Source organism: Cryptomeria japonica, chromosome 1 (assembly GCF_030272615.1).
Source record: "Cryptomeria japonica chromosome 1, Sugi_1.0, whole genome shotgun sequence".
Lineage (NCBI taxonomy): Eukaryota > Viridiplantae > Streptophyta > Pinopsida > Cupressales > Cupressaceae > Cryptomeria > Cryptomeria japonica.
Genome location: NC_081405.1, coordinates 137,001,917 through 137,026,273, shown reverse-complemented (window position 1 = coordinate 137,026,273; position 24,357 = coordinate 137,001,917). Strand labels below are relative to the sequence as shown.

At 36.0% G+C, this 24,357-nt stretch overlaps 1 protein-coding gene across 2 annotated transcripts in view; it reads left to right on the top strand.

Moving 5' to 3' along the window:
- Positions 1-4,892: 4,892 nt before the first annotated feature.
- Positions 4,893-24,357, top strand: part of LOC131065299 (probable magnesium transporter NIPA9) — a 161,205-nt gene continuing 141,740 nt past the window's right edge. The window contains exon 1 of one of the 2 annotated variants that reach the window (XM_057999766.2): positions 4,893-5,131. In XM_057999766.2, coding sequence (XP_057855749.1) covers positions 5,021-5,131 — 111 coding nt within the window. In that variant the 5' untranslated portion in view covers positions 4,893-5,020. The remainder of the gene's footprint in view (positions 5,132-24,357) is intronic. The other variant, XM_057999767.2, reaches the window with a different exon arrangement.

Below are 24,357 nucleotides of genomic sequence, written 5' to 3'. Positions count from 1 at the left end.
CAAACGATGCTAATTTTACACATTTTCTCTATTTTGTTGGCCTACATAAAGAGTGCATGCAAAAGGATAGAATTACATGATGAAACCTTGTAGGGTCCATTACTTAATATGGACCCTGATGCAGAGCATCCTGGAAAACCAATCACAACTCTAGGATCATATTGATCCATCCATATTTTAATAATGATAAAAATTCATTAGAGGCATATTTCATCATTCTTCAACAATCTATCAGTCAAGAAAACATAAACTTAATCTAGGTATCAAACTTGCCAACTTGTTGTCCCTTTGGATAGACCTGTACACAGAGGTCTATAACTTTCTAACAAAATTTAAAAACCTCAATCCCTTCAGTCAGACCCTGAATAACTGAATTAAAAACAACATATCCACAACTTAGCCACATCCAATGGTTAGATTAAATGTTATGTCCGCTTCATTGAGACCCATTTTCGTTGTCCCAAACAAATCATGTGCATGCCCAGTCCGCCAAGGGCATCAAATATATTTCAAACAACAAACTAGAATGATCCCAAAACAATTTCACACGAACCATTTATGGATTTAATTTCATAATATGCAATCCATTAAATTTTCCAATGGTTAAATCATTATATAAAGATAAACCATTGCCTGCAACTCCATTGAAGATGGTCTAAAACCAGTTTTCACCAAAATCTTCATAACTTCCACAAATATAAACAAAAATGACTCAGAACAAAGGGAAAAGAAAGATGATTCACATATCTTTCCAATAAATCTATTTAGAGGTCTTAATAATCTCATATGAGTTCATACCATACGCTGCAACATGACTGTTCTTAGGAAATATCAAATCTACAACTAACAACTTTCACCAAAAATTCCATAACTTCTTCATTTCTAAACATAATCACTCCAAACAAAAAGGAAAAGAAAGGTAATTCACATATCTAACTATCCATTACACATATACAAAGTTTTCCAGGCCATACATGGTCGTACAAGGCCTGGAACCAACACAAAAACTGGAAAGCCAATCAAAATAACAATAATAGAATGCACCAAAATGTATCTAAAATGTTCTCCTTTATTCCCTTTCTTCCCTTTCTCTTTTGGAACGACCATAAAATGCCTTTTTATAGACTCTTGGTCAGTTTTGACCTTACAACTACCTCTCATAACCAACTTTTAACCCCTTTTTCAACTTTTGTTGCATTTTTGCAACTTTGTTTGACAACATTTTGTTGTCAAGTTGACAACTTTTACACTTTTGCACAAATGACTTCATGGCTTTATAAAAACATTCAATACATGTCCAAATTACCTATTTAATGCCTTTTACATACTTTCTAACCTTCTCATGGCCTTTTTATACAATTTTGACCTTTTGACCAATCTAGGCCTCTAGTGGACAACTTTTGCAAATTGGCTTTATAGCCTTACATATGTTGGTTCAATGACCTTAGTAACATTATAACAATATAAAAAATGACTTGATTGTCTTCCAATCTTCCTTTATTGCAAATGTACCTCCCGGTAGTGCTCTTGTGCCTAGGTGCTCCTGCACTATACTACCGGCCTTCAAAAGTTTCCAAGACTCTTGGAAATGAGGAATAGGACCTGCAAGAAAATTAGACCAAAAATGTTCATCAGTTTTTTTTTATTTCAACATTGCCTCTTTTTTTCTCTTTGTCTCTTTGGATTCTCTTGATGCCTTTGCTGCATTTTTTTTTGTCTTCTACTTCAATCAAAACTCTCATCAATGGAGATCATAATGTTTGCTCCTCAAGATGCTGCTCCAAACATAAGTCCGCCCTCAATGCTACACCAAACTCACCAACTACTTTGCCTCACTCAGGAGTCCTTTCCTTGCCTCTCTCCCCAGATCTTTTGGCAACCCACTGGACCTTCTTCTCAAGCCCTTTGGACCATCTCCTATGGCCCCCTCTGGTAGACCTTCCTGTCCACCCACTTGCAGCTGAGTGAATCTGCACCAAACCTACAACCAAGAAAATTTAATCACAAGAATCAAATAAACAATCTCATGGGCTAGGTCCTGGTGTGGATTGCCTCCTTTGGCACTCTACCCACACACTCAAGCTCTTCTAGCTCTGATACCAATTTGTTGCAGAGCATCCTAGAAAACCAATCACAACTCTAGGATCATATTGATCCATCCATATTTTAATAATGATAAAAATTCATTAGAGGCATATTTAATCATTCTTCAACAATTAATCAATCAAGAAAACAAAAACTTAATATAGGTATCAAACTTGCCAACTTGCTGTCCCTTTGGATAGACCTGTACACAAAGGTCTATAACTTTCTAACTAGTTTTAAAAACCTCAATCCCTTCGGTCAGACCATGAATAACTAAATTAAAAACAACATATCTACAACTTAGCCACATCCAACGGTTAGATTAAAAGTTATGTCTGCTGCATTGAGACCCATTTCTGTTGTCCCAAACAAATCATGTGCATGCCCAGTCCGCCTAGGGCATCAAATATATTTCAAACAACAAACTAAAATGATCCCAAACCAATTTCACATGAACCATTTATGGATTTAATTTCATAATATGCAAACCATTAAATTTTCCAATGGTTTAATCATTATATAAAGATAAACCATTGCCTGCAACTCCATTGAAGATGGTCTAAAACCAGTTTTCATCAAAATCTTCATAACTTCCACAAATATAAACAAAAATGACTCGGACCAGAGGGAAAAAAATGATGATTCACATATCTTTCCAATAAATCTATTTAGAGGTCTTAATAATCTCATATGAGTTCATACCATACGCTGCAACATGACTGTTCTTAGGAAATATCAAATCTGCAACTAACAACTTTCACCAAAAATTCCATAACTTCTTCAATTATAAAGATAATCACTCCAAACAAAAAGGAAAAGAAAGGTAATTCACATATCTAACTATCCATTATACATATACAAAGTTTTCCAGGCCATACATGGTCGTACAAGGCCTGGAACCAACACAAAAACTAGAAAGCCAATCAAAATAACAATAGTAGAATGCACCAAAATGTATCTAAAATGTTCTCCTTTATTCCCTTTCTTCCCTTTCTCTTTTGGAACGACCATACAATGCCTTTTTATAGACTCTTGGTCAGTTTTGACCTTACAACTACCTCTCATAACCAACTTTTAACCCCTTTTTCAACTTTTGTTGCATTTTTGCAACTTTGTTTGACAACATTTTGTTGTCAAGTTGACAACTTTTACACTTTTGCACAAATGACTTCATGGCTTTATAAAAACATTCAATACATGTCCAAATTACCTATTTAATGCCTTTTACATACTTTCTAACCTTCTCATGGCCTTTTATACAATTTTGACCTTTTGACCAATCCGGGCCTCTAGTGGACAACTTTTGCAAATTGGCTTTATAGCCTTACATATGTTGGTTCAATGACCTTAGTAACATTATAACAATATAAAAAATGACTTGATTGTCTTCCAATCTTCCTTTATTGCAAATGTACCTCCTGGTAGTACTCTTGTGCCTAGGTGCTCCTGCACCAGACCCCCTTTTGTATACTTGATATTTATATATTTATCGTACATGCATGTTTATGAGTGCTATATTCTATACAACCCCTTTTGTATACTTGATATTTATATATTTATTGTACATGCATGTTTATGAGTGCTATATTCTATACAGTCCATAGTCATTCTAGGATTTAGATACACCTCAAAGTGGGGGAAAATTGTAATGATGAAATTTGCACACCCATGCCATATCCCTTTAAGTCTTGTTCCCATTTTGAAGAAATATCTTGATACATGAAAATATTGGAACACGATACAATTTTATGCAAAAAGAAGCTCATTTCCTAGCCTTTATCCATCCACACACAAATATCCCTATGAGCTCTTAGTCCTCATCTTATCCTTATACATACATACTTATATACGTTCACCTTATCCTCACATTTATCACATTCAACTATTTACCTAGCTCCATATAACTGTTAGCCACTTGGATTTGACTGTTTCATTACTTATGGTCATTTCCATAGTTGTAGGGTCAACCTTGTGACTACAAACTTGATCCTTTCCTTTCTAAAATTAAAAATTCAAGTTTGGTCAATTGTCATCATTTATTTTTCCACTTTGAGCTAACCAAATATATGTTTTATAAAATTTGATGCTATATGCTAGTATTTAAATGTATTCAGTTGCATTCATTTACCATCCACACACAATTGAACATCCTCTTTTGTTCCAAAGCATTCAAGAAACAAACGATAGTGAAACATTTGGATTTGGTGCACTAAAAAAAGTAATAAATTTGCATACATCATTCTAAGATCCTTGCCTCTTGTCTTCAAACTTTTGTACACATTTTCAATGGTTGAATTAGGACAATCTGTTTCTTTGGGATTAATTCTAAGGTATTTTGAAATACTACTAGGAGTTACATATTATGAAGATTAGGGTAGACATAACCTATTGGGTGAGCGACAAATTAGATTACACAATTGTGTAGAAACAAGACAAGTTGCAATTGTAGATTTGACCTAGACCACTAGATTCAACCCTAGATAGTGTAAAATCTACAAAATTCATCTTGTAGAAAAATCACATTTCACAAATATAATCCAATCTCATACTAAAATCTTCATTGTTTACCAACAATCTTTATTCATAAACCTAAATACCACCCTTCTCAATACCACCCTTCTCAACATTTGAACACTTATCTAATTTATGAGTCCCCAACTATCAATATATAATCTAAATCAATTTGTGCTTGATTGTTTACATTTAATTAGAGAAGGCCAACATTAAGGGAAGCTTATTTTCCAGTTTATTTTATTAAATATAAATAAAATGATTATACAATTGTATAGACAGATAAGCTTGCGTAGGATATAACGGAACTGGTTTGGTGTTTTGCTTTTGTTCAAATTTTTAAGTTCGCAATTGGGCAATTAAAACAAGGGAGGCGATCGTGCGCGATACAGAAAATAGCCGTGCAAGAGAGAAAGGGATCAAGATGTGGGAGGCGATCGTTCTAACAGTGGCCGCAACATCGGGCAACAGCATCGGGAAAGTTTTGCAGAAAAAAGGCACCGTCGGCCTTCCTCCATTGGCTCTCAATTTGAAGGTATGAAAAAATAAAAATAAAAGATCGTTATAGATATGCATTACTTTCAATAATTTCTCTTGCATTCAATTAGTTCATGCTCTTTAAATTTCAGCAATTTTGGTTTAAGAGCTTTTAATGGTCTCCATTATGGTTAGTGGGTGTTTCTAGGGTTGCCTTTCTTTTCCCATTTAAATTATTCCACGGCAATTGGATCGTCACACATCTGAATTGAGGGAAAGTACGGTACTGCGAATTGGTTGATTTTGTGGGCCAAAAGAAAATTGGTTGATTTTCAAGGCCTTTTGCATAACCCAGTTTTAATGAGAAAATTTTGCTTAGAGGAGTGTCCCGGGGAAGCTTGAAAACATTAGTAATCAAGTATTTATAAGGACAGAAAATAATTGAGTCAATGCCAGAATTCTTGCAATTTGCCTGGCACTGTGAGCTATATGATAATAAGTTGAAATCTGCTGGCCTGCATAAAGATAAAATGCTTTGGAATTCACTAAGACCGCTTTAAGAAGCTTGTATAGATTTTAGAGCCATACTAAACCCATTAAAAAATTTAACATGGTATTCTTTTATAAGAAAGATAAGCACCTAAAGCAAGATCAATGAAACAAGGCAATCATAGAGGCCAATCAAGACTGGAGGACGACTGAAGGTTGCTGATTATCAGCAATGTGAGTGTTTGTGTACGTATAGCTTGTGTTATAGGTGCTCTCGTGCAGGGTTTGATCATGATTGAACTGATCCACTGCTATCTTGTCTATCTGGAGGTCGAGTCTATACTCCGCACTTGCTAAAGTGCCATCACTTTGTTGTGATATTGGTTCTCAATGCAATGATGTGTTGAAGTTGATGACATCAATTACATTTGGTGACTTGACCAGCTGTGTCCCCAAAATCACACGTACTTTCTCAAAAAAATGGTCTGTTGTGGTACTCACAGTGTAGACCACATCCCCGTGATAATTCAGCCAGCATATTTTGTTGTTATTATCTAGAGGAATGTTGCCATTCCTATTATGAATTCCAGATCCACTGACAGCCCCCAAATCATATGGCACTGGCATATTACCTAAATGGACTGAGAAAGACTAATCCTTTGGCAGCAAGAAATCCTCAATCTGGTCATCTTCAGGATTACTGCCCTTAGACTACATTATAGACATTTGCACTTTTTTAATTTCCTTGTTTTCCATGTTATTCTCTGGAAAAAAAAATGGAAGCAAAGAAACAGAGCAATTCCATATTGCAGAGCAGCTGAGGTTAACAATAAGCAAATGGGAATTTTACAATGGCGATGGACATTATAAAGCCTTTTCACTCTGTGGATCATGATGGCAGGATCCTCTCCAGTCACAGAGGGTAATTTCCAAGTTCAACTTATTAAATATAAAGGAACCATAAACAAATGTAGCATTAAAATACATTCTACCTGCATTTTATGGTAATCTATAATCACGGGTTTAAATAACCCCTAGGCCAATCATTATTTATAAGCATGATATGATCCTTGTAAGCTGTTCCACTGTACATTATCAAATTTGTGGGACCTTCTCAGTAATAGTGTGTTTATCTATTGCCATGTGTTTGCTAAATTAGCCGCATGCAGGCCTAAAACATTCATTTTAAATATTAGCAGTGGGAGAAAAATGTAGTCCTCAACAGTTTGGTTCTCTGTCTTTCTACTGAGAATGGCAGTTTCAGTATTTTCTAAGTTTTGAGATCCTCTCTGATCTGAGGGTATATAGCTTTGTTTCCTCCTAGCACTGTCCATTTTGTATCTGCTCATTATCTGCAACCACCTTTCTGCCATTACCGTACCCTAATTTTAAGGTTTTTTTTTTAAATTGGTAAATTACATTTCTGGACATCTGTCACCTTAGATGCCACAACTGGGGTATTTATTTTGTCAAATTCACCCAGGACTTGCACCTGATGTCATTTGTTGGGATACAACACTCCCAGAATTGGATGCCATATTTTACCCAATTAAACATTCAACATTTACATCAAAGCATGTAACTTGTCTCCTGCGGACTTGAACAGGGGTGTCCACTATGAAAACCTTGATGATTTACCATATGAAATCATCCCTTTTGACCAAATCTTACCTTCCTTATTATTCTTAGCAAATAATTTACTGGCAAATTTATGCGGTTTACCCTAGTTTTCTGTCACCTAGAGTTGTCATCACATTTCACTACAAAGGTTTGTGTGGAATTTAGAAATGTAAGTAGTGAAAGTCAATACATTTTTTAAAGTAGCCTCTGTTGTCTTTGTCATTTTGAAATGTTCCTTCCTTGTAAGATCAGTGAGTGGTGTCTTGAGTCTTCCATTTAAACTGCAGAGCCCTTTAAATCTTTTCTATTGAATCATATTTTCAGATTGGATTATTCAACGATGACTTATATATTAGGTAGATTAGTATGGACTATCACTTAACAGATATTTGTCTCAAGTACACAAGTTTGATCTTTGCAAAACAATATTTTCAATTTTTTTCCCCAGATAGAAATTTTTTGCCACAAGAATTCCAAAGTAATTTTTCAAGTGGTTTAAACATTCCTTTATTCTACTGGAAATTAGAATATCTTAAACGAAACCCAAAATAGATTTTCTGAAACAAGGCTTGAAATTTAGATGCATTGTACCTTGAATGGTGACCTAACCATTGCTTAGCTCACAAGGCGTTGCCTAAAATTAACATTGAGCATGATGAGTTTGGAATTTGTTTTCTTGTGCTGTTCACTTTCCCTCATCCTCATTTGATGATGATTAGATTGTAAATCCATCCTTGTAAATGCTGATACTCTGTACATTTGGGAAGAAGATTATAGGTATATGCAATGGGATTTTTTTTTTGTAATCATGAATAGTTAATAAAGATGTGTAAATAATTGTCATATTTTATCAACACCATTGAAGATGTAAAATGGTACTTACTAGGTATCATATATCTGAGACCAACAAGGATTATATGGTTTTTTGTTTTTATCTTTGAATAACTTAAGATATATGTTAGCTATGATGACGGTTCCAAATTGGTGAGGTGTTGGCAAGTGTTGTGGTAGGTCCTGAAAAACATCTGCAGACTTGTCAGACAATTTGTACGTTTCCTTTTCTCTTGTTGGGCTCTCCTTTTCTATTGACTTGCAAGCCCTTAAAATTTTAATTATAGTTAGTTTGGAAAATGTCACACGTGTTAATTTTAGATCAGACAGATAGCAATAGCAGAAAATCAAAACAAGGAACACAAAGAACACCAAAATACCCTAGGTAAACCTCCCTCTTGGAGGTGAAAAACCCAGCAATTAATCTCAGATCTTTATTAGACAAATCAGTATGAGTCTTTTACAAATCTGCTTCAACACTTGAAGCACTCAGATCAGCAGGATATGCACAATAGTATAAGGTATCCAAGCTAGGGCACACACAACAATGTAAGGACTTATCTGCAATATATTTGAATGCTGATCAAGGACACCATTTGCAGATCAAGAGAAGATATTCGCTGCCTTAAGGAAGTTCACTGCCCTTTGAATGAGGTTCGCTGTCCTTAGAAAGAAGTTCACTGTCCTTGGAAAGTAGTTCGCTGTCCTTAGAAGATGATTCGCTGACTTTAGATGATAGTCGCTGATCACTGCTGAAGGAGATCACTGTGTGAATGAATGTGTAGAATGCATGATTGAGACTTTGAATATATATGTGTCTTAGCCTCCCAATTCACCCTAGGTCGGCTTACAAGAAGAGCAATTTAATTACATTTTAATACTTTAAGTTTGGCGCCCAATATAGGGTCATCCCCACACGTTACAAGTTACATTATATTTATTGCATATAAAGCGTGACTAAGGCCAATGGCCAATTAGTCACATACACGTGCTAAAGGTCGGCCCTAGAAGGGATCCGACCTAGCTATAACATCAACAACACGTCTCATCTTTTGCAGCTTGTTTTCCCATTTCATAAGTTGAAATCAGGATAGTTGCATAGGCTTGGGGCCCTATAACTGGATTTGGTTGCTTTTATTCCTTAAATTTTCACGCACAACCTGTCAAAGTTGATTTGAAAATTTCCAAGCTCTTTGACCATGATCTCTACATGACCACATCAGCCTCATCCCCAGGGGTTTAACATAAAAATTAGAACCATATGTGTGGCTGTCCAGCTGCATTTTTGTATTTTAATGAATATTCAGCTGCCAATCACAATGTCATTAGCCACTAAGACCTGGAAATTTCAAAGTAAAATACTTTTTAGGCCTCCCCATGTCACCAATTTTGAGTCTAAAGTTGAGCGTTGTTGGAACTGATGAGGGTTATCTCTACTTTTATTATAGCTTTTCTTTCACCCTTAGGGTTTGATATTGAAGGACTTCTATCATGATAGAAAGGAAGACATTTTGGGATTTCATGTTTTTCTTGGTCATCCATGTGTGTTTTCCTGTTTTGATATTGAAGGACTCCTATCATCACAGATGTTTTTGATAATCACCTCACAATCTTTATTGTGTGGATCCTTCAAAGACCTTGTACTTCTACTCAATTTAATCATAGCTCATTGGATACTCGAAAGAGGTCGCAAGGGATCCCATTGAGTCTTTGGACAAGCCGAAAACAATGATATCTCATTTGGATCTCATAAGAGGTATTTTAAATAAATTGCTTCTTAAGTTCGTTGTCTCAATCTCTTAAAGAAGGTCAACACAATAACATTATATAACACATGAAATTGGTGCATATGCATCCCATAGAATGAGGTCAAGTTGTGCAACTTGTTGGGATACTTGGCAATGACACTCGCCAATTTTGACTTAAGCATCATTCAATCATGATATGAGGTCTTTAGTGAGCCAAAATATTATCAATTGATCATGATGCCCTTAAGCTAATTTGGTAGCATGTTACTTTTTGAACTTATGTCATTGAACTATTCTTGAAGGAACCCACTCTGATATCAATTGATGAGCGCACACACTTATAATGAGAGTGGTAGTGAATTAGTTGAGACAATATTTAACTTGTGAAAAATTCAACAACAATGAAAATAGGAATCACACAAGATCTATCAACTAAGAACACAAGATTTATGTGGAAATCTTTTCAGGGAAAAACCACAGTGAAGGATTGCTTGGATCTACTGTTCGAATCCATCCACCACAAAATAAAATACTATTAAATATCTTAGTAGGCACCAACCCACTAGAGACACCAAATTCTGCAACTAAGTGCCAACTTAGCAAGAAACACCAATCTCTTCTATTAGGGGGCATCAATCTCCATATGAACAAAACTTTCGTTTTCTTGATTATAGAATCTTCAATGGATGATGATCTTTTGAGTTTCCTTCATAATATCTGCTCACAATTTCTTCGCACACATGTATGTATGCATGTGTGTGTGTGTGTCTATGTATATATGTGTGTGTATGTGTATATATACACACATACATATAAATATATATACGCAAATATCTATACACACATACACATACACATACACACATATATAAACATACATATGTACACACACACACACACACACAGATATATATATATATATATATATATATATATATACACATTCATATATATACACATATACGTATACATATACATATATATCAAAAATCTGCTGAAAATAGGAATGACATAACATTAATTGCTTGCCTACAGTTATCCCCACACAACTTCACACAACTTCTATTTATATCCTCCTTCTTCCTCTTCATGCAAGGCAGGCAATCCTTCCAAGGAGGTCGGCCACATCTTAGAATAAATCAAGTTATTTTAGTTTAACTTTTTCCCAAAGAGGGGCAACCAAACTAAGAGGGTTGGCCCATTACAACAGCCCTTAAATAATATTAATTTCAATTTTGATTATCTTGAGAATGGGCATCCAAATTGTATGAGGTTGACCAGTCCAGTAAGGTCAAAATTTTAACTTTAAAATATGATAGACAGCAGAAAATATTTAATTTTGACAGCAGCAAATATTATCCTTATTACTTTTCCATTTTCCTTGGCACATTGATTCTCCTTTGATAGCAGGAATACGATGGCAGTGATATCCTTTTGACATCAATGACAACAACATTTCCAACAATCTTACCCTTTATCATTGATGGCAATGTAATAACCACCGGTGTTTGCTACTAATTTTTTCCTCTTTCACCCAATCAGCTTCACAAGTATTTTGTCAAACTGTTTGCTTGCAATTATTTTGTGAAATGGTATACAATATGAAGCATGAGCTTGCTGATACGGTTTGTTTTCAAATATTGTTCAGCTGCTCTTTGAGCATTAACAATCACATTGCATAAAGTAAAGATAAAACTAATTCATTAAGCATTCAACAATAACATTGTTTATTCACTGTTCACTTGGCTTAATACATAAATGGAATAACTTTCAGATATGACAGACCTGCAATAGCAGTGCCACTGCCCTTAGCAGCCAACTATGATTTTCAAGCTCCATTTAGGTTGACCCTACACCAATACCAAGGGCAATGAGGTATATATGCCCTCCAAGATAAGCCAAACTCCTTGAACAGTTTTGGGCCTGAAAACTCATGCTTCACAGATCGTCTGGGAATTTATATATCTGAAATTGATGCTCAGAAGTTCTGCCCAGCACACTTAATATCAGCACCAAGAGACTGAAACCCAAATCTGATATGAATAAATCCTTTTACAGGAATAACATCCAGCAATGCATATTTATAAAATTGCAAATACAAATCTGATCCTACACCTTTGTCCAACTCTGAAAAGTTCCACAATGAATGAATTTACTGTTTGAACCCTCAACCTGGATATTAAGGATCCCACATGTTGATTTTAACACTTTCAGATTAATGTAAACTCAGAAAATCAGAATTTAATTACTAACCAAATTGATTAAATGAAGAGTTTGTAGATTTCCAGATTTAAGCATAACAAAGAAAGGAACAAAATAAGAACAAGACACGGTTACCCTGGGAAAACCTCCTAGGAGGAAAAACCTAGCCAGAAAGGATCCTCAAATCTGATTATGGATTATATTCATATGAAGGTTACAACACTTATCTCAAGTACTTGAAGGTGATTGCACTTAGGACTGATAATGTCTTCCACAAGACTGCACTTTCACAAGCATCAAGTTGTCACATCTGCCCCCTTTAACACTTCCAACAGCAATATTGCATATGAAGTCTGCACTTTGATGGACTGCAACCTCAGTTCGCTCTCCTCATGGATGAATTTCACACTTTTACTAGCAGATGTAGTTCGCTGATATAGCAGAGGTAATTCGCTGTAATAGTAGATGTAATATTGCTCCTTTAACTCGCATTAGGCAGATACATGTATTTCGCATGGAATAATAAAAGATGAATGTGTTCGATTGAGGTGAAAAGTATCTTTATTTATATGATGCAATATCCATTTATGTCGGCTTATACTAAGATCCATTTATGTCGGCTTGACCTTTAATTTATTGTTTTCCCTTTAATCCGAAATGCATTGGATAGGGTTGGACCTTTGCATGTGGCGTGGAGTAGCGTGGGGTTCTTTAAGAGGTGCCATGAGGTATAGGGCCCAGCCCTATACGTTGGAGAAGGGGGCTGGCCCCCTTGGGCGGATTCCAATGTTGCCCAAGGCAATTGGAATCCGCCATTTCCCTAATTACAATCAACACTCCCTCATAATTAGGGAGAAAGATAATCTTACAACCAGGTTACAAGATGAGGGCCCAGCCCTAAGTAATACATACAATGTTTAAATTGTAATCCGAACTTAGCTGTCAACTTCAAATACTCCTGAGGGAGGATCACAACAAGTAGCCACAAATAGTAGCCCATAGTATCCATCTTGTACTGCCTGTGGAGGGTGAAAAACTTTAACATGCACACTTGCAAGTCATGAATATATACACAATTATTCATGCACATCATGGAGTCATTCCATGCCATCGATCACTCATATCCATCATTCATTATCTTTACCTCAGTCTTCTCCCAAAGAAGAATGTGACATCATAATCTTCCATCTTACACCCAAGCATAGAGTGGAGTTACATAATCATGGTTCTCCATAAGCATAAAATGAAAACATAGTTCTCCATCTTGCACACAAGCATAGAATGGAATCTAATAAACATAATCCTCCATCTTGCACACAAGCAAGGAATGGAATAAACATAATCAGAATATTGTAGTCTTCCATCTTGCACACAAGCATAGAATGGAACTACATAACATAGTCTTCCAACTCGCACACAAGCATAGACTGGATCCACCTTACATTGCTCGCAGAGGGTGGAGAGAATCTTTTCTACCATCTTACATTGCCCGCAGAGGATGGTAACAATTACTCTTCTCCTTGAGAAGATTACACTACCACCTTACATGGCCCGCAGAGGGTGGTTGATACAACAAAATGTATCACTGAGGTTGAGACTCCCTCTCAACCAAGGCAGTGTTCTCCACAACTCCTAGTCTATCTTTTGAAGTACTCAAGCTTCAAGAGACTTGGTGAGAACATCTGCAACACATGATTGTCCTGCCATAAAACACTGAATTGTCAGGTATCTCTATACAACCCTGATAATAAATCAAAACAGCATAACAAGAATTTTGAGAAACCACACTGCTTCTCTTGATGCAACACTTGCAACAATGTATTTAGCTTCAGCAATACTCAATGCAACTGAGGACTCTCCCTGTAGGTCCAAGAGATCGCAGCGGGTGAATGCTTGAAGTGTTTTCCTTGTCCGTAACACTTCTTGACCAATCTGAACCTAAGCAGCTTCAGCCCATAATCAATTGTGTCTTGCAAATATCAAAATATGCTTGGCTGCAACAATATGCTTAGCTTTGATTAGCTGAAGCACACACCAATCAACCTGCCTCTATTCAGATGAATCTGCAAGATCATAGTTGGCTGCAGACATACTCAACTTCTTTAAGTTAGTTTCCGTATAAGTTTACAATCTATAATTCTAACATAACAATAAAAAACTTGACTTAGAATAATTTCATTAGATCCTTGCCACACTTCTGACCTAGAAGTAATGCATTTTAGGTTTAGATCTTCTATCTCAATTTTGAGCTAATTCTTTCTTATATTAAATCATGAGGCTATCTTTAGCAGTCAGAGTTAGGTCATCCACATAAGGAATCAGAATTAGCATTTCAAATACTTTAAGGAATAGGTTAGAATCTTTACAAAACCCTAGGCTTATCAAGTACTCTTTCATACCAAGAGTTTTATTGAAGATCATAAGGCTCCTTCTTAATCCTCAATATCAGACTGATAGCCAGGCATCATAGATCATAAGTATTCATAACTAAGGATGAGAAATGCCAACTTCACCTTTTATGAATTGAACCCATGGCGCATTTATGATCAGGACATATCTTCAACTTCTTCTAATTGAGTGTGAAGAACCTTATGCCTTATTTCAAAGCTCCCTCTGAAGCCACATTAATCCAAGCTTATGGATTTCTGATGTCAGTATAGCCTTGGCCCTCGACATACATCACCTACTATATGAGGTTATATAAAAATGACCTTGGGTGAGGATCACAACATTCATGATAAGTTAGATGCATCCCTTTAACAATATAACCAATGATACATAGAATGCTGAGACAATACTTATGTGACACAAATTAAAGGAGCCAACCAATAACACACAACCTTGAAAACTTGTACATTACCATATAGGTTATAACACAAATCTAAATTTCATAAAGAAACTCACAAGGGTTAAGTCATGATCATTTTTTGCCTCACCAGGGTTTCCACAGATTTGAGAGTACATGCATACAACCATTAGTATGACCTAATAGAGTCTACAATTAGCTCACATAAGTACGATAGTTATTAACTAGAATAATTCTAATTCAGCAATTGAGGATACAATGCATATTATTAATTTCCATAATACTTCACACTTCATGATAGCAAATACTCAACTGAAAAGTCAGTTTTATGTAACTATTATAGAATCATTCAATTGATAGTCAAAACTCAATCAGATCATAGGTGAGGTGTTAATGCATTAGTAGCTCCTGCAAGATAAGACTCGCCTAACTCATTAATCTCCTCTATTCTGTTATTGACTTATTCATCTATGCTATTAGATTATCTGATTCATGCTTTATGTTTATCAGACTATAACATTGATCATAATTATAATATTGACATTGGATAAAGAAGGATTGGATCGATGACTTGCTTAACATAGTTAAGCGTCGATCTAAATGCTATTGGACTAGTAACCCGATAGCATATTAATGTCGATTCATTTATGAATCGGCATTAATATACTATTGGAGTATTAATCCGATAGCATATGAAATGCAATTAATTATTGGGCTTATTTACTTTGACACCGATTCAATATTGGATGTGTTTATCAATTTGTTATCATTTACAATGACACCGATTTACTATCGGGTGTGTTTATCGATCTGTTATCATTTACAATGATACCGATTCATTATCGGGTATGTTTATAGATCTGTTATCATTTACACTAGCACCGATTAGTTATCAATGAGTGGATCGGTTGATGTTGGTAAGAGTCACGACCAAGTGACATCTTGGTCAGACATGTCTAAAAGACATGTCCGATCAAGGTGCTACTTGATCGTGACAACCTTACTATATATACATCATTCAAAAGAAAGGAGATGACATTGAAATTGATACATGTTCATCCTCCATACCTGTAGCAAACTAAAGGAAAAATATTATTGTCATAGTCATAATATCAAAAATTTAAATACACCATCAAACATATAACTTGTTTATTAAATTGGAAATTGCAATAACATTTACATGGTATCAGAGCCAAGTTGATCGAACTTGAGGCTATTCAATTTCGTGAAACAAATTTAAGAACAAGATTATATACTACATCACATTTCTCCAATGACCAGCGCTATCAGATTCAAAGACAGACTCGAAGGTGGCGATGATTTTTCAGCCTGGAAATTCAGAATTCGGATGATCTTAAAGGAGAACAAAGTGGATTCATTTGTTAAAACTAAAAATGACCAACTTGAAATGAACTTGACAAAACAACATGGATTGAGGGAAATGAAAAGGCAATAAAAATAATAGTTGATGGGGTGAGAAACAACATAATGCCCATCATAAGAAAACATCAGATAGCCTATAAAATGTTCAAAGCACTTGAAAGCACATTTAAGATATCAAATGCAAGTCGAACTCTGGCATTAAAATGAGAAATAAATCATATCACCATGAACAAGGGGGAGACAATCAACGCCTACTTTATGCGGATATCAATTCTAAGAGATGAATTAGCAACTCTGGATTATGAGATCCAAAGCAAAGAGTTAACACTCATTGCTCTAGATGGGTTGCCTAGTGGATGGAGCACATTTGTTCAAGGCATCAGTGCAAGGTCCAAGTATCCTAAGTTTGAAAGATTGAGGGATGATTGTCTCCAAGAAGAATCAAGATTGAACAAGATGGGAATGAAACATAAGAATATAGATGAAGACCTACAAGTCCTAGACACTAGCTCCACCAAGCAAAACAAGAAAAGGCAGTTTAGAAAGAGAGAAGGTCGTCAAGGCAAGAATACTTCAAAGAAGGACTTATCTCACATTCAATGTTACAGATGTGATCAGTTCGGACACTATGTTGCAAAGTGCCGGAAAGAACCAAGAAACATGCTACATTTGCACTCACAAGCCAAGCTTCTAACAAGATCAACTCATGGGTGATTGACAGTGGTTCATCCAGACACATCACAGGGTTTAGAGAAGTACTTGACTCCATGACAGAGGAGAGTGATGAGGACGTAACCATCGGAGGTGGCTCCACACATCCAGTCAGAGGAATAGGAACCTGCACCATCAAATTGAAGACAGGCATATCCTTGCGGCTTGAAGGAGTACTATATGTCCCCGACATCAAAAGGAATCTAGTCTCTATATTGGCACTGGAAGATAACGGATACAGAGTAACATTCATGGACAACAAAGTATTGGCTTGGCCAAAGAACTCTTCCATCAAGAAGGCAAAGACCATTGGATAGAGACGGAGCTATTTGTACGAGCTGTGCACGGAACCCAACCTAGCTCTAATCCATGAAGCCACTAATGCAAATGAAGTTTGGCATAGAAGATTAGGCCATCTGAATTTTAGGGCTTTATCTTCAATGGGAAACCTTGTCACAGGTCTACCCAAGTTAAAGCAAGATCATTCAGGGGCATGCAAAGGATGTGCCCTAGGTAAAAATACCAAAGGTACATTCCAAAATAGTACTAGGAAAACTAGTAAAATTCTAGAGTTAGTTCATTCTGATGTATGCGGACCTATGTCCGTATCTTCTCTAGGGGGATTCTTGTATTATGTAATATTTGTTGATGACTACTCCAAGAAGACTTGGATCTACTTTCTGAAAAGTAAAGAATCAGAAGAGATCCTCTCTAGGTTTAAAGAATTTAAATCACTAACTGAAAACCACTCAGGAAACAAAGTTAAAACCCTAAGAACCGACAATGGGGGAGAATACACATCAGATTCGTTTAAAGAATTTTGTAGAGATAATGGGATTAAGAGGGAGCTCACTATACTTTATAACCCCCAACAAAATGGGGTAGCTGAAAGGAAAAATAGGACCATAGTCGAAGCTGCCAAGGCCATGATTCTAGATCAAAACCTTAACACAAATCTCTGGGCAGAAGCATCCAGCACTGCTGTATATATACAAAACAGATGCCCTCACTCCCATCTTGAAGACAAAACTCCTGAGGAAGTATTCACTAAAATTAAGCCAGATATCAGCCACCTTAGGATATTTGGATGTCCTGTCTATATCCATGTACCTAAAGAAAAAAGACTAAAACTAGAGCCTTTTGGAAAAAGAGGATTGCTTGTAGGATACAGTGAAACCTCCAAAGCCTACAAAATCTATGTACCTGGTCAAATAAATATTGAACTTAGTAGGGATGTAATCTTTGAGGAGGACCTAGCCTTCAAAAGAGCTCAGAGCTTCATAGAACCTGAAATCCCTACCTCTAACTTAGATGAAGATCCTGCTCCTGAGTTTCAGAGGGAGAATCTAGATGAAACTGAAAATGAAAATGAACACTCACCTAGAAATCTCAAAAAAAGACCACTATGGGCCACCAAAACAGTAGAAGAAGCTCAGAGGTTTGCTGCTCCTTCAGGAACCTTCAGAGAAAGCAAAAGGCCTAATAAATTTACTAGCTATGTTGCTCTTATGAATGATCTATCTAAAAATGAACTTGACAATGTAACAGATGCCCTTAAACATCAAGTATGGAAGGATGCTATGTCTGAAGAATATCAATCCATAATGAAAAATGATGTATGGGAGATTGTTCCTAGGCCAACTAAGAAATCTGTTGTTTCTTCTAAATGGCTTTTTAAGATCAAACATGTAGCAGATGGCAGTATTGAAAAACATAAGGCAAGATTTGTAGCCAAAGGGTTCTCTCAAAAGGAAGGAATAGACTATGAAGAAACATTTGCTCCTGTAGCTAGATATACCTCAGTAAGGATTGTGCTAGCCATTGCAGCAGCAAAGGGATGGAAGGTACATCAAATGGATGTAAAGACAACTTTTCTCAATGGAGAGATATCTGAAGAAGTAAACCTAGAGCAACCTGAAGGGTTTGAGATTCATCATGCAGAGTCTCATGTGTGTAGACTCAAGAAAGCTCTATATGGGCTTAAACAGGCTCCCAGGGCCTGGTGTGAAAGAATTGCCACGTATCTATCAAAACTAGGCTTCTCTAAAAATGATGCAGATCCTAATCTCTACTACAAACAGAATAAAGATGATATGCTAATATTGATTTTATATGTTGATGACTTATTAATCACAGGAGAAGATCACCTTATAGATCAATGCAAGAAAGAGCTATCCAAAGAATTTGATATGAAGGACTTGAGATTCCTTCACTATTTCCTAGGGTTGGAAGTATGGCAGAATTTTGATAACATTGTTCTAAACCAAGGCAAGTATACCTTGGACATCCTGAAGAGATTTGGAATGCTAAACTGCAGACCCATGACCGCTCCAATGGAAACCAGTCTTCATAAACTTAAAGAAGCAGCAGCAGAATCACCTTCTACTGACCCCACTCTATATAGGCAAATGATTGGGTCTCTTATGTATCTAGTAAATACAAGGCTAGATATTTGCTATGCAGTAAATGCCTTGAGTCAGTTTATGTGTGAGTCAAAGGAGATACACCTGGTTGCAGTAAAACACATTATGAAATATTTACAAGACACCTTAAATCTTGGTCTCAAGTATGAGAAAGTTGATCTTAATCTACACGGATTCACAGATTCAGATTGGGCTGGAAGTGTGACTGACCGAAAAAGCTCCTCTGGGTGCTGCTTCAGTTTGGGATTAGCCATGATATCATGGATCAGCAGAAAGCAGTTGTTTGTAGCGCAAAGTTCCACCGAGGCCGAATACATTGCAGCCTCCATGGCTGCCCGAGAAGCAGTGTGGCTTAGAAAGTTACTTGTGGGATTGTTTGGTGATCCTATAAAACCTACTATCATCCATTGCGACAATCAAAGCTGCATAAAACTTTCAGTGAATCCAGTGTTCCATGATAGATCCAAACATATTGAGATCCTATACCATTATGTACGAGACATGGTAGACAAAAATGTGATCAAATTGGAATATGTTAGTATAGGAGATCAGACTGCAGATATTTTGACCAAAGCACTTTCCAGAGTGAAGGTTGATCACTTCAGAAAGGGTTTAGGTTTGATAGAAAGGTAATCTGCTTTGTAAATAAGATGTTTAATGTGTAAACTTCTTTTGTCATGTTGAGACATTCTGGGTTTTACCCCCTGTGTTCATATCTAAGAGGTGACAATCTCTCAGATTATGAACACTTGTACGCAGACATCATAAGGTGACGATCTTATGATTCTCAAACCAGTTATCATGTTGGATCTCTTGTATGTCATGGATGTGCCATGATGGTGTTGTGATAAAACATTTGAATGAAATGTTTGTGCACATATCACAACCTGGATAAGATGAGGATTTAACCATCCTCATATGTTTATCCTTAGCGTTGCATGTTTAGGCAATACTGATATCATGTGTTCAGGTGATATCTTGTCATAATAAAATGATGAATCTTTTATATCACACGGTTAGGTGATACTCTATGTCACATACTTAGAGTGATGTTTTATATTTGTTCTGATGGTACTTCGTATCATATGTATAGATGATATATATTCTTGGAGACTGACATTATGCAAAAGAAATGTGATGCAGGTTACTTTATCTATCTTCCAAAGCTAAGAGGGAGTGTTAATGCATTAGTAGCTTCTGCAAGATAAGACTCTCCTAACTCATTAATCTCCTCTATTCTGTTATTGGCTTATTCATCTATGCTATTAGATTATCTGATTCATGCTTTATGTTTATCAGACTATAACATTGATCATAATTATAATATTGACATTGGATAAAGATGGATTAGATCGACGACTTGCTTAACATAGTTAAGCGTCGATCTAAATGCTATCGGACTAATAACCCGATAGCATATTAATGTTGATTCATTTATGAATCGGCATTAATATACTATCGGAGTATTAATCCGATAGCATATGAAATGCAATTAATTATCGGGCTTATTTACTTTGACACCGATTCACTATCGGATGTGTTTATCAATTTGTTATCATTTACAATGACATCGATTTACTATCGGGTGTGTTTATCGATCTGTTATCATTTACAATGATACCGATTCATTATCAGGTATGTTTATAGATCTGTTATCATTTACACTAGCACCGATTAGTTATCAATGAGTGGATCGGTTGATGTTGGTAAGAGTCACGACCAAGTGACATCTTGGTCAGACATGTCTAAAAGACATGTCCGATCAAGGTGCCACTTGATCGTGGCAACCTTACTATATATACATCATTCAAAAGAAAGGAGATGACATTGAAATCGATACATGTTCATCCTCCATACCTGCAACAAACTAAAGGAAAAATATTATCGTCATAGTCATAATATCAAAAATTTAAATACACCATCAAACATATAACTTGTTTATTAAATTGGAAATTGCAATAACATTTACATGAGGAAGTACTACTAGAGTGTTTACAAGGAGAGTGGAGTATACTTACCAATGAAGATACTAACCAAGCAATGATAGTGAGAGCCTATACTTCCATGAATCAATAGCAATTAGTTAGCTGCAGTATATATAATCAAAATAATTTTGATAAAGGATTTCAGATCAAATCTCTACACATCCAACAACAAATACATCAAAGGAATTAATCTTCGGATCAAGCATTGTGAACAATAAATCCTAGCTCACTTATTTATGACATTTATTTAATGAATACTTCATTTACTCAATTAGCAGCGATACTTATGTAACTGGTTTATTTTCCCTTAAACGAAGTTCAAAACAAAGAGGAAATATTCAAGTTCGCAATGTCTTTACAAATATATGAAGTTCAACTTTTCTTCTTTGTTTTGATCTCACTCATTGGAACAATTAAGCACTAGATATTTAATGTGGGCATACATTCCATATTTAATTTTAGTATTTAATTGATCAGGCACGTACATAAAATTTCCCTTACTAGGTTTAGGCCTGTTTTAACCATAATTAATCTATTTCAAAATACTTATGACTTCAACTAAATTGATTAGAAGACAAAATCTATCTTAACATGAATCAAATTTGTGATATTCCATAGTTCAATTAGTTTATCATCCATAATTCTTAATGCAAGTGTCAACCTACGTTACTACTTCAGTTCTAAGGAAGAAGGGGATGACTATGTTACCAAAGCGCTCAGAGACCAAAATACAATAGGCTCCCTCAAGGTTTACGGTTCCAAGCCCTTACCCTATCTTGGGAATCATCTTATTGATTGGATTTAGACTGCCCCTCTTTGGAAACAACTCCATTCCCAACTTTCTTAAATACTGACAGTAGTAACAAGCATTAGGCTATAAGTATACTAACTTGTCATGTATTATGAAATTAAGTATAACTGTCATACATGATGCAGTCCATATTAATATTAAATTCTGCATAAGAACATTATCAGGTATCATATATTAAGCATCCATATTAAGCACATCCCCATGCATACCACCTAGAACAAAGATGTTACTGCCTGTAACTTAATAACAGTTCTGACCTGATCCGATCCGTGGTGATATCACTGGATGCTTTGATTCCTTTCCTTTATGTCTCTCAATATGAGGGAGAGGTCACACCTCCTCATCATGTATGCTCTTTGGCAAGAGACACACCCTTTCACCATTAGCACCTTTTGAAAGAGTGCAACTCTTCTTTATTTCTGCCCTTTGAAAGGGACACAACCTTTCACAATCAGATCTGCAACTCTTATTTAAATCAGATCTTAACCACTACATAAGTATGCAGCCCAAACAAAATAATAAGCCCTTAACAATAACCTTAATTAACCAAGAATCCTCTTATAATATTTGGTTTAACAAGGACTAAATAAAAGATTCGTTCATTTAACATTTAATGTTTTCATTGTCATCAAAGTCATCTTATTGAGAGATCCTTATATTTACTAACCTGTCACCAAAGGAAGGAAGGAACAAGAGACGGAAATTACATGATTAAATTTGATCACTGGTTAGTGCGAACCTAGCTCTGATACCATGTTGATTTTAACACTTTCAGATTAATGTAAACTCAGAAAATCAGAATTTAATTACTAACTAAATTGATTAAATGAAGAGTTTGTAGATTTCCAGATTTAAGCATAACAAAGAAAGGAACAAAATAAGAACAAGACACGGTTACCCTGGGAAAACCTCCTAAGAGGAAAAACCCAGCTAGAAAGGATCTTCAGATCTGATTATGGATTATATTCATATGAAGGTTACAACACTTATCTCAAGTACTTGAAGGTGATTGCACTTAGGACTGATAATGTCTTCCACAAGATTGCACTTTCACAAGCATCAAGTTGTCACATCTGCCCCCTTTAACACTTCCAACAGCAATTAGGTCCAAACCCTAGGTTTGCAATATTTGCATATGAAGTCTGCACTTTGATGGACTGCAACCTCAGTTCGCTCTCCTCATGGATGAATTTCACACTTTTACTAGCAGATGTAGTTCGCTGATATAGCAGAGGTAATTCGCTGTAATAGTAGATGTAATATTGCTCCTTTAACTCGCATTAGGCAGATATATGTATTTCGCATGGAATAATAAAAGATGAATGTGTTCGATTGAGGTGAAAAGTATCTTTATTTATATGATGCAATATCCATTTATGTCGGCTTATACTAAGATCCATTTATGTCGGCTTATACTAAGATCCATTTATGTCGGCTTGACCTTTAATTTATTGTTTTCCCTTTAATCCGAAATGCATTGGATAGGGTTGGACCTTTGCATGTGGCGTGGAGTAGTGTGGGGTTCTTTAAGAGGTGCCGTGAGGTATAGGGCCCAGCCCTATACGTTGGAGAAGGGGGTTGGCCTCCTTGGGCGGATTCCAATGTTGCCCAAGGCAATTGGAATCCGCCATTTCCCTAATTACAATCAACACACACACCAGCTTGCAAACTTCTTAACATGTAATCAACTTCCAAGAAGTCATGCCACATCACAGATAGGCGCCAAGAGAATGTGACAAGTTGTCACCAAAACCCTTAAGTCCCATGCCGAGGAATAATTGATAGAATCCACACCAAAACAAGGGAATAATCCCTCATCAAGCTAAATAAATCCGCAACTGTTGAATGGAGAATCACCACGCCCAAATACAATGCTACTCTTAAACTAAGAATATGACAAAGCCACAAAAACCACCAAACTCTTCACTTCATAGCTCTCCTACAATCCAATCATGTGTCTCAAATCTGAAGCAATGTGAAATACTTGTATGATATCTCCAACAAACACCAGCTTGGGTAGATCTTCCACCACCGAAATTGATTTCCAAGGAGAGGGTTTTTGTCCTCCAAAGGCTTGAAATGAACCACATTCAATCTCTGAACCATGTAGGGTTTCTTCTTCTTCACCTGAGAGGAAATATCAGAAAAAAATAACTTCAACATAAGGAAATGGGAGCCAAAACTCTCTATTATAATATTTCAATGAGAAATTAAGGCAACACAAGTGAGGGAAACACAAAGATAATAAAATAACATTATTTGCCTTGTAAAATAT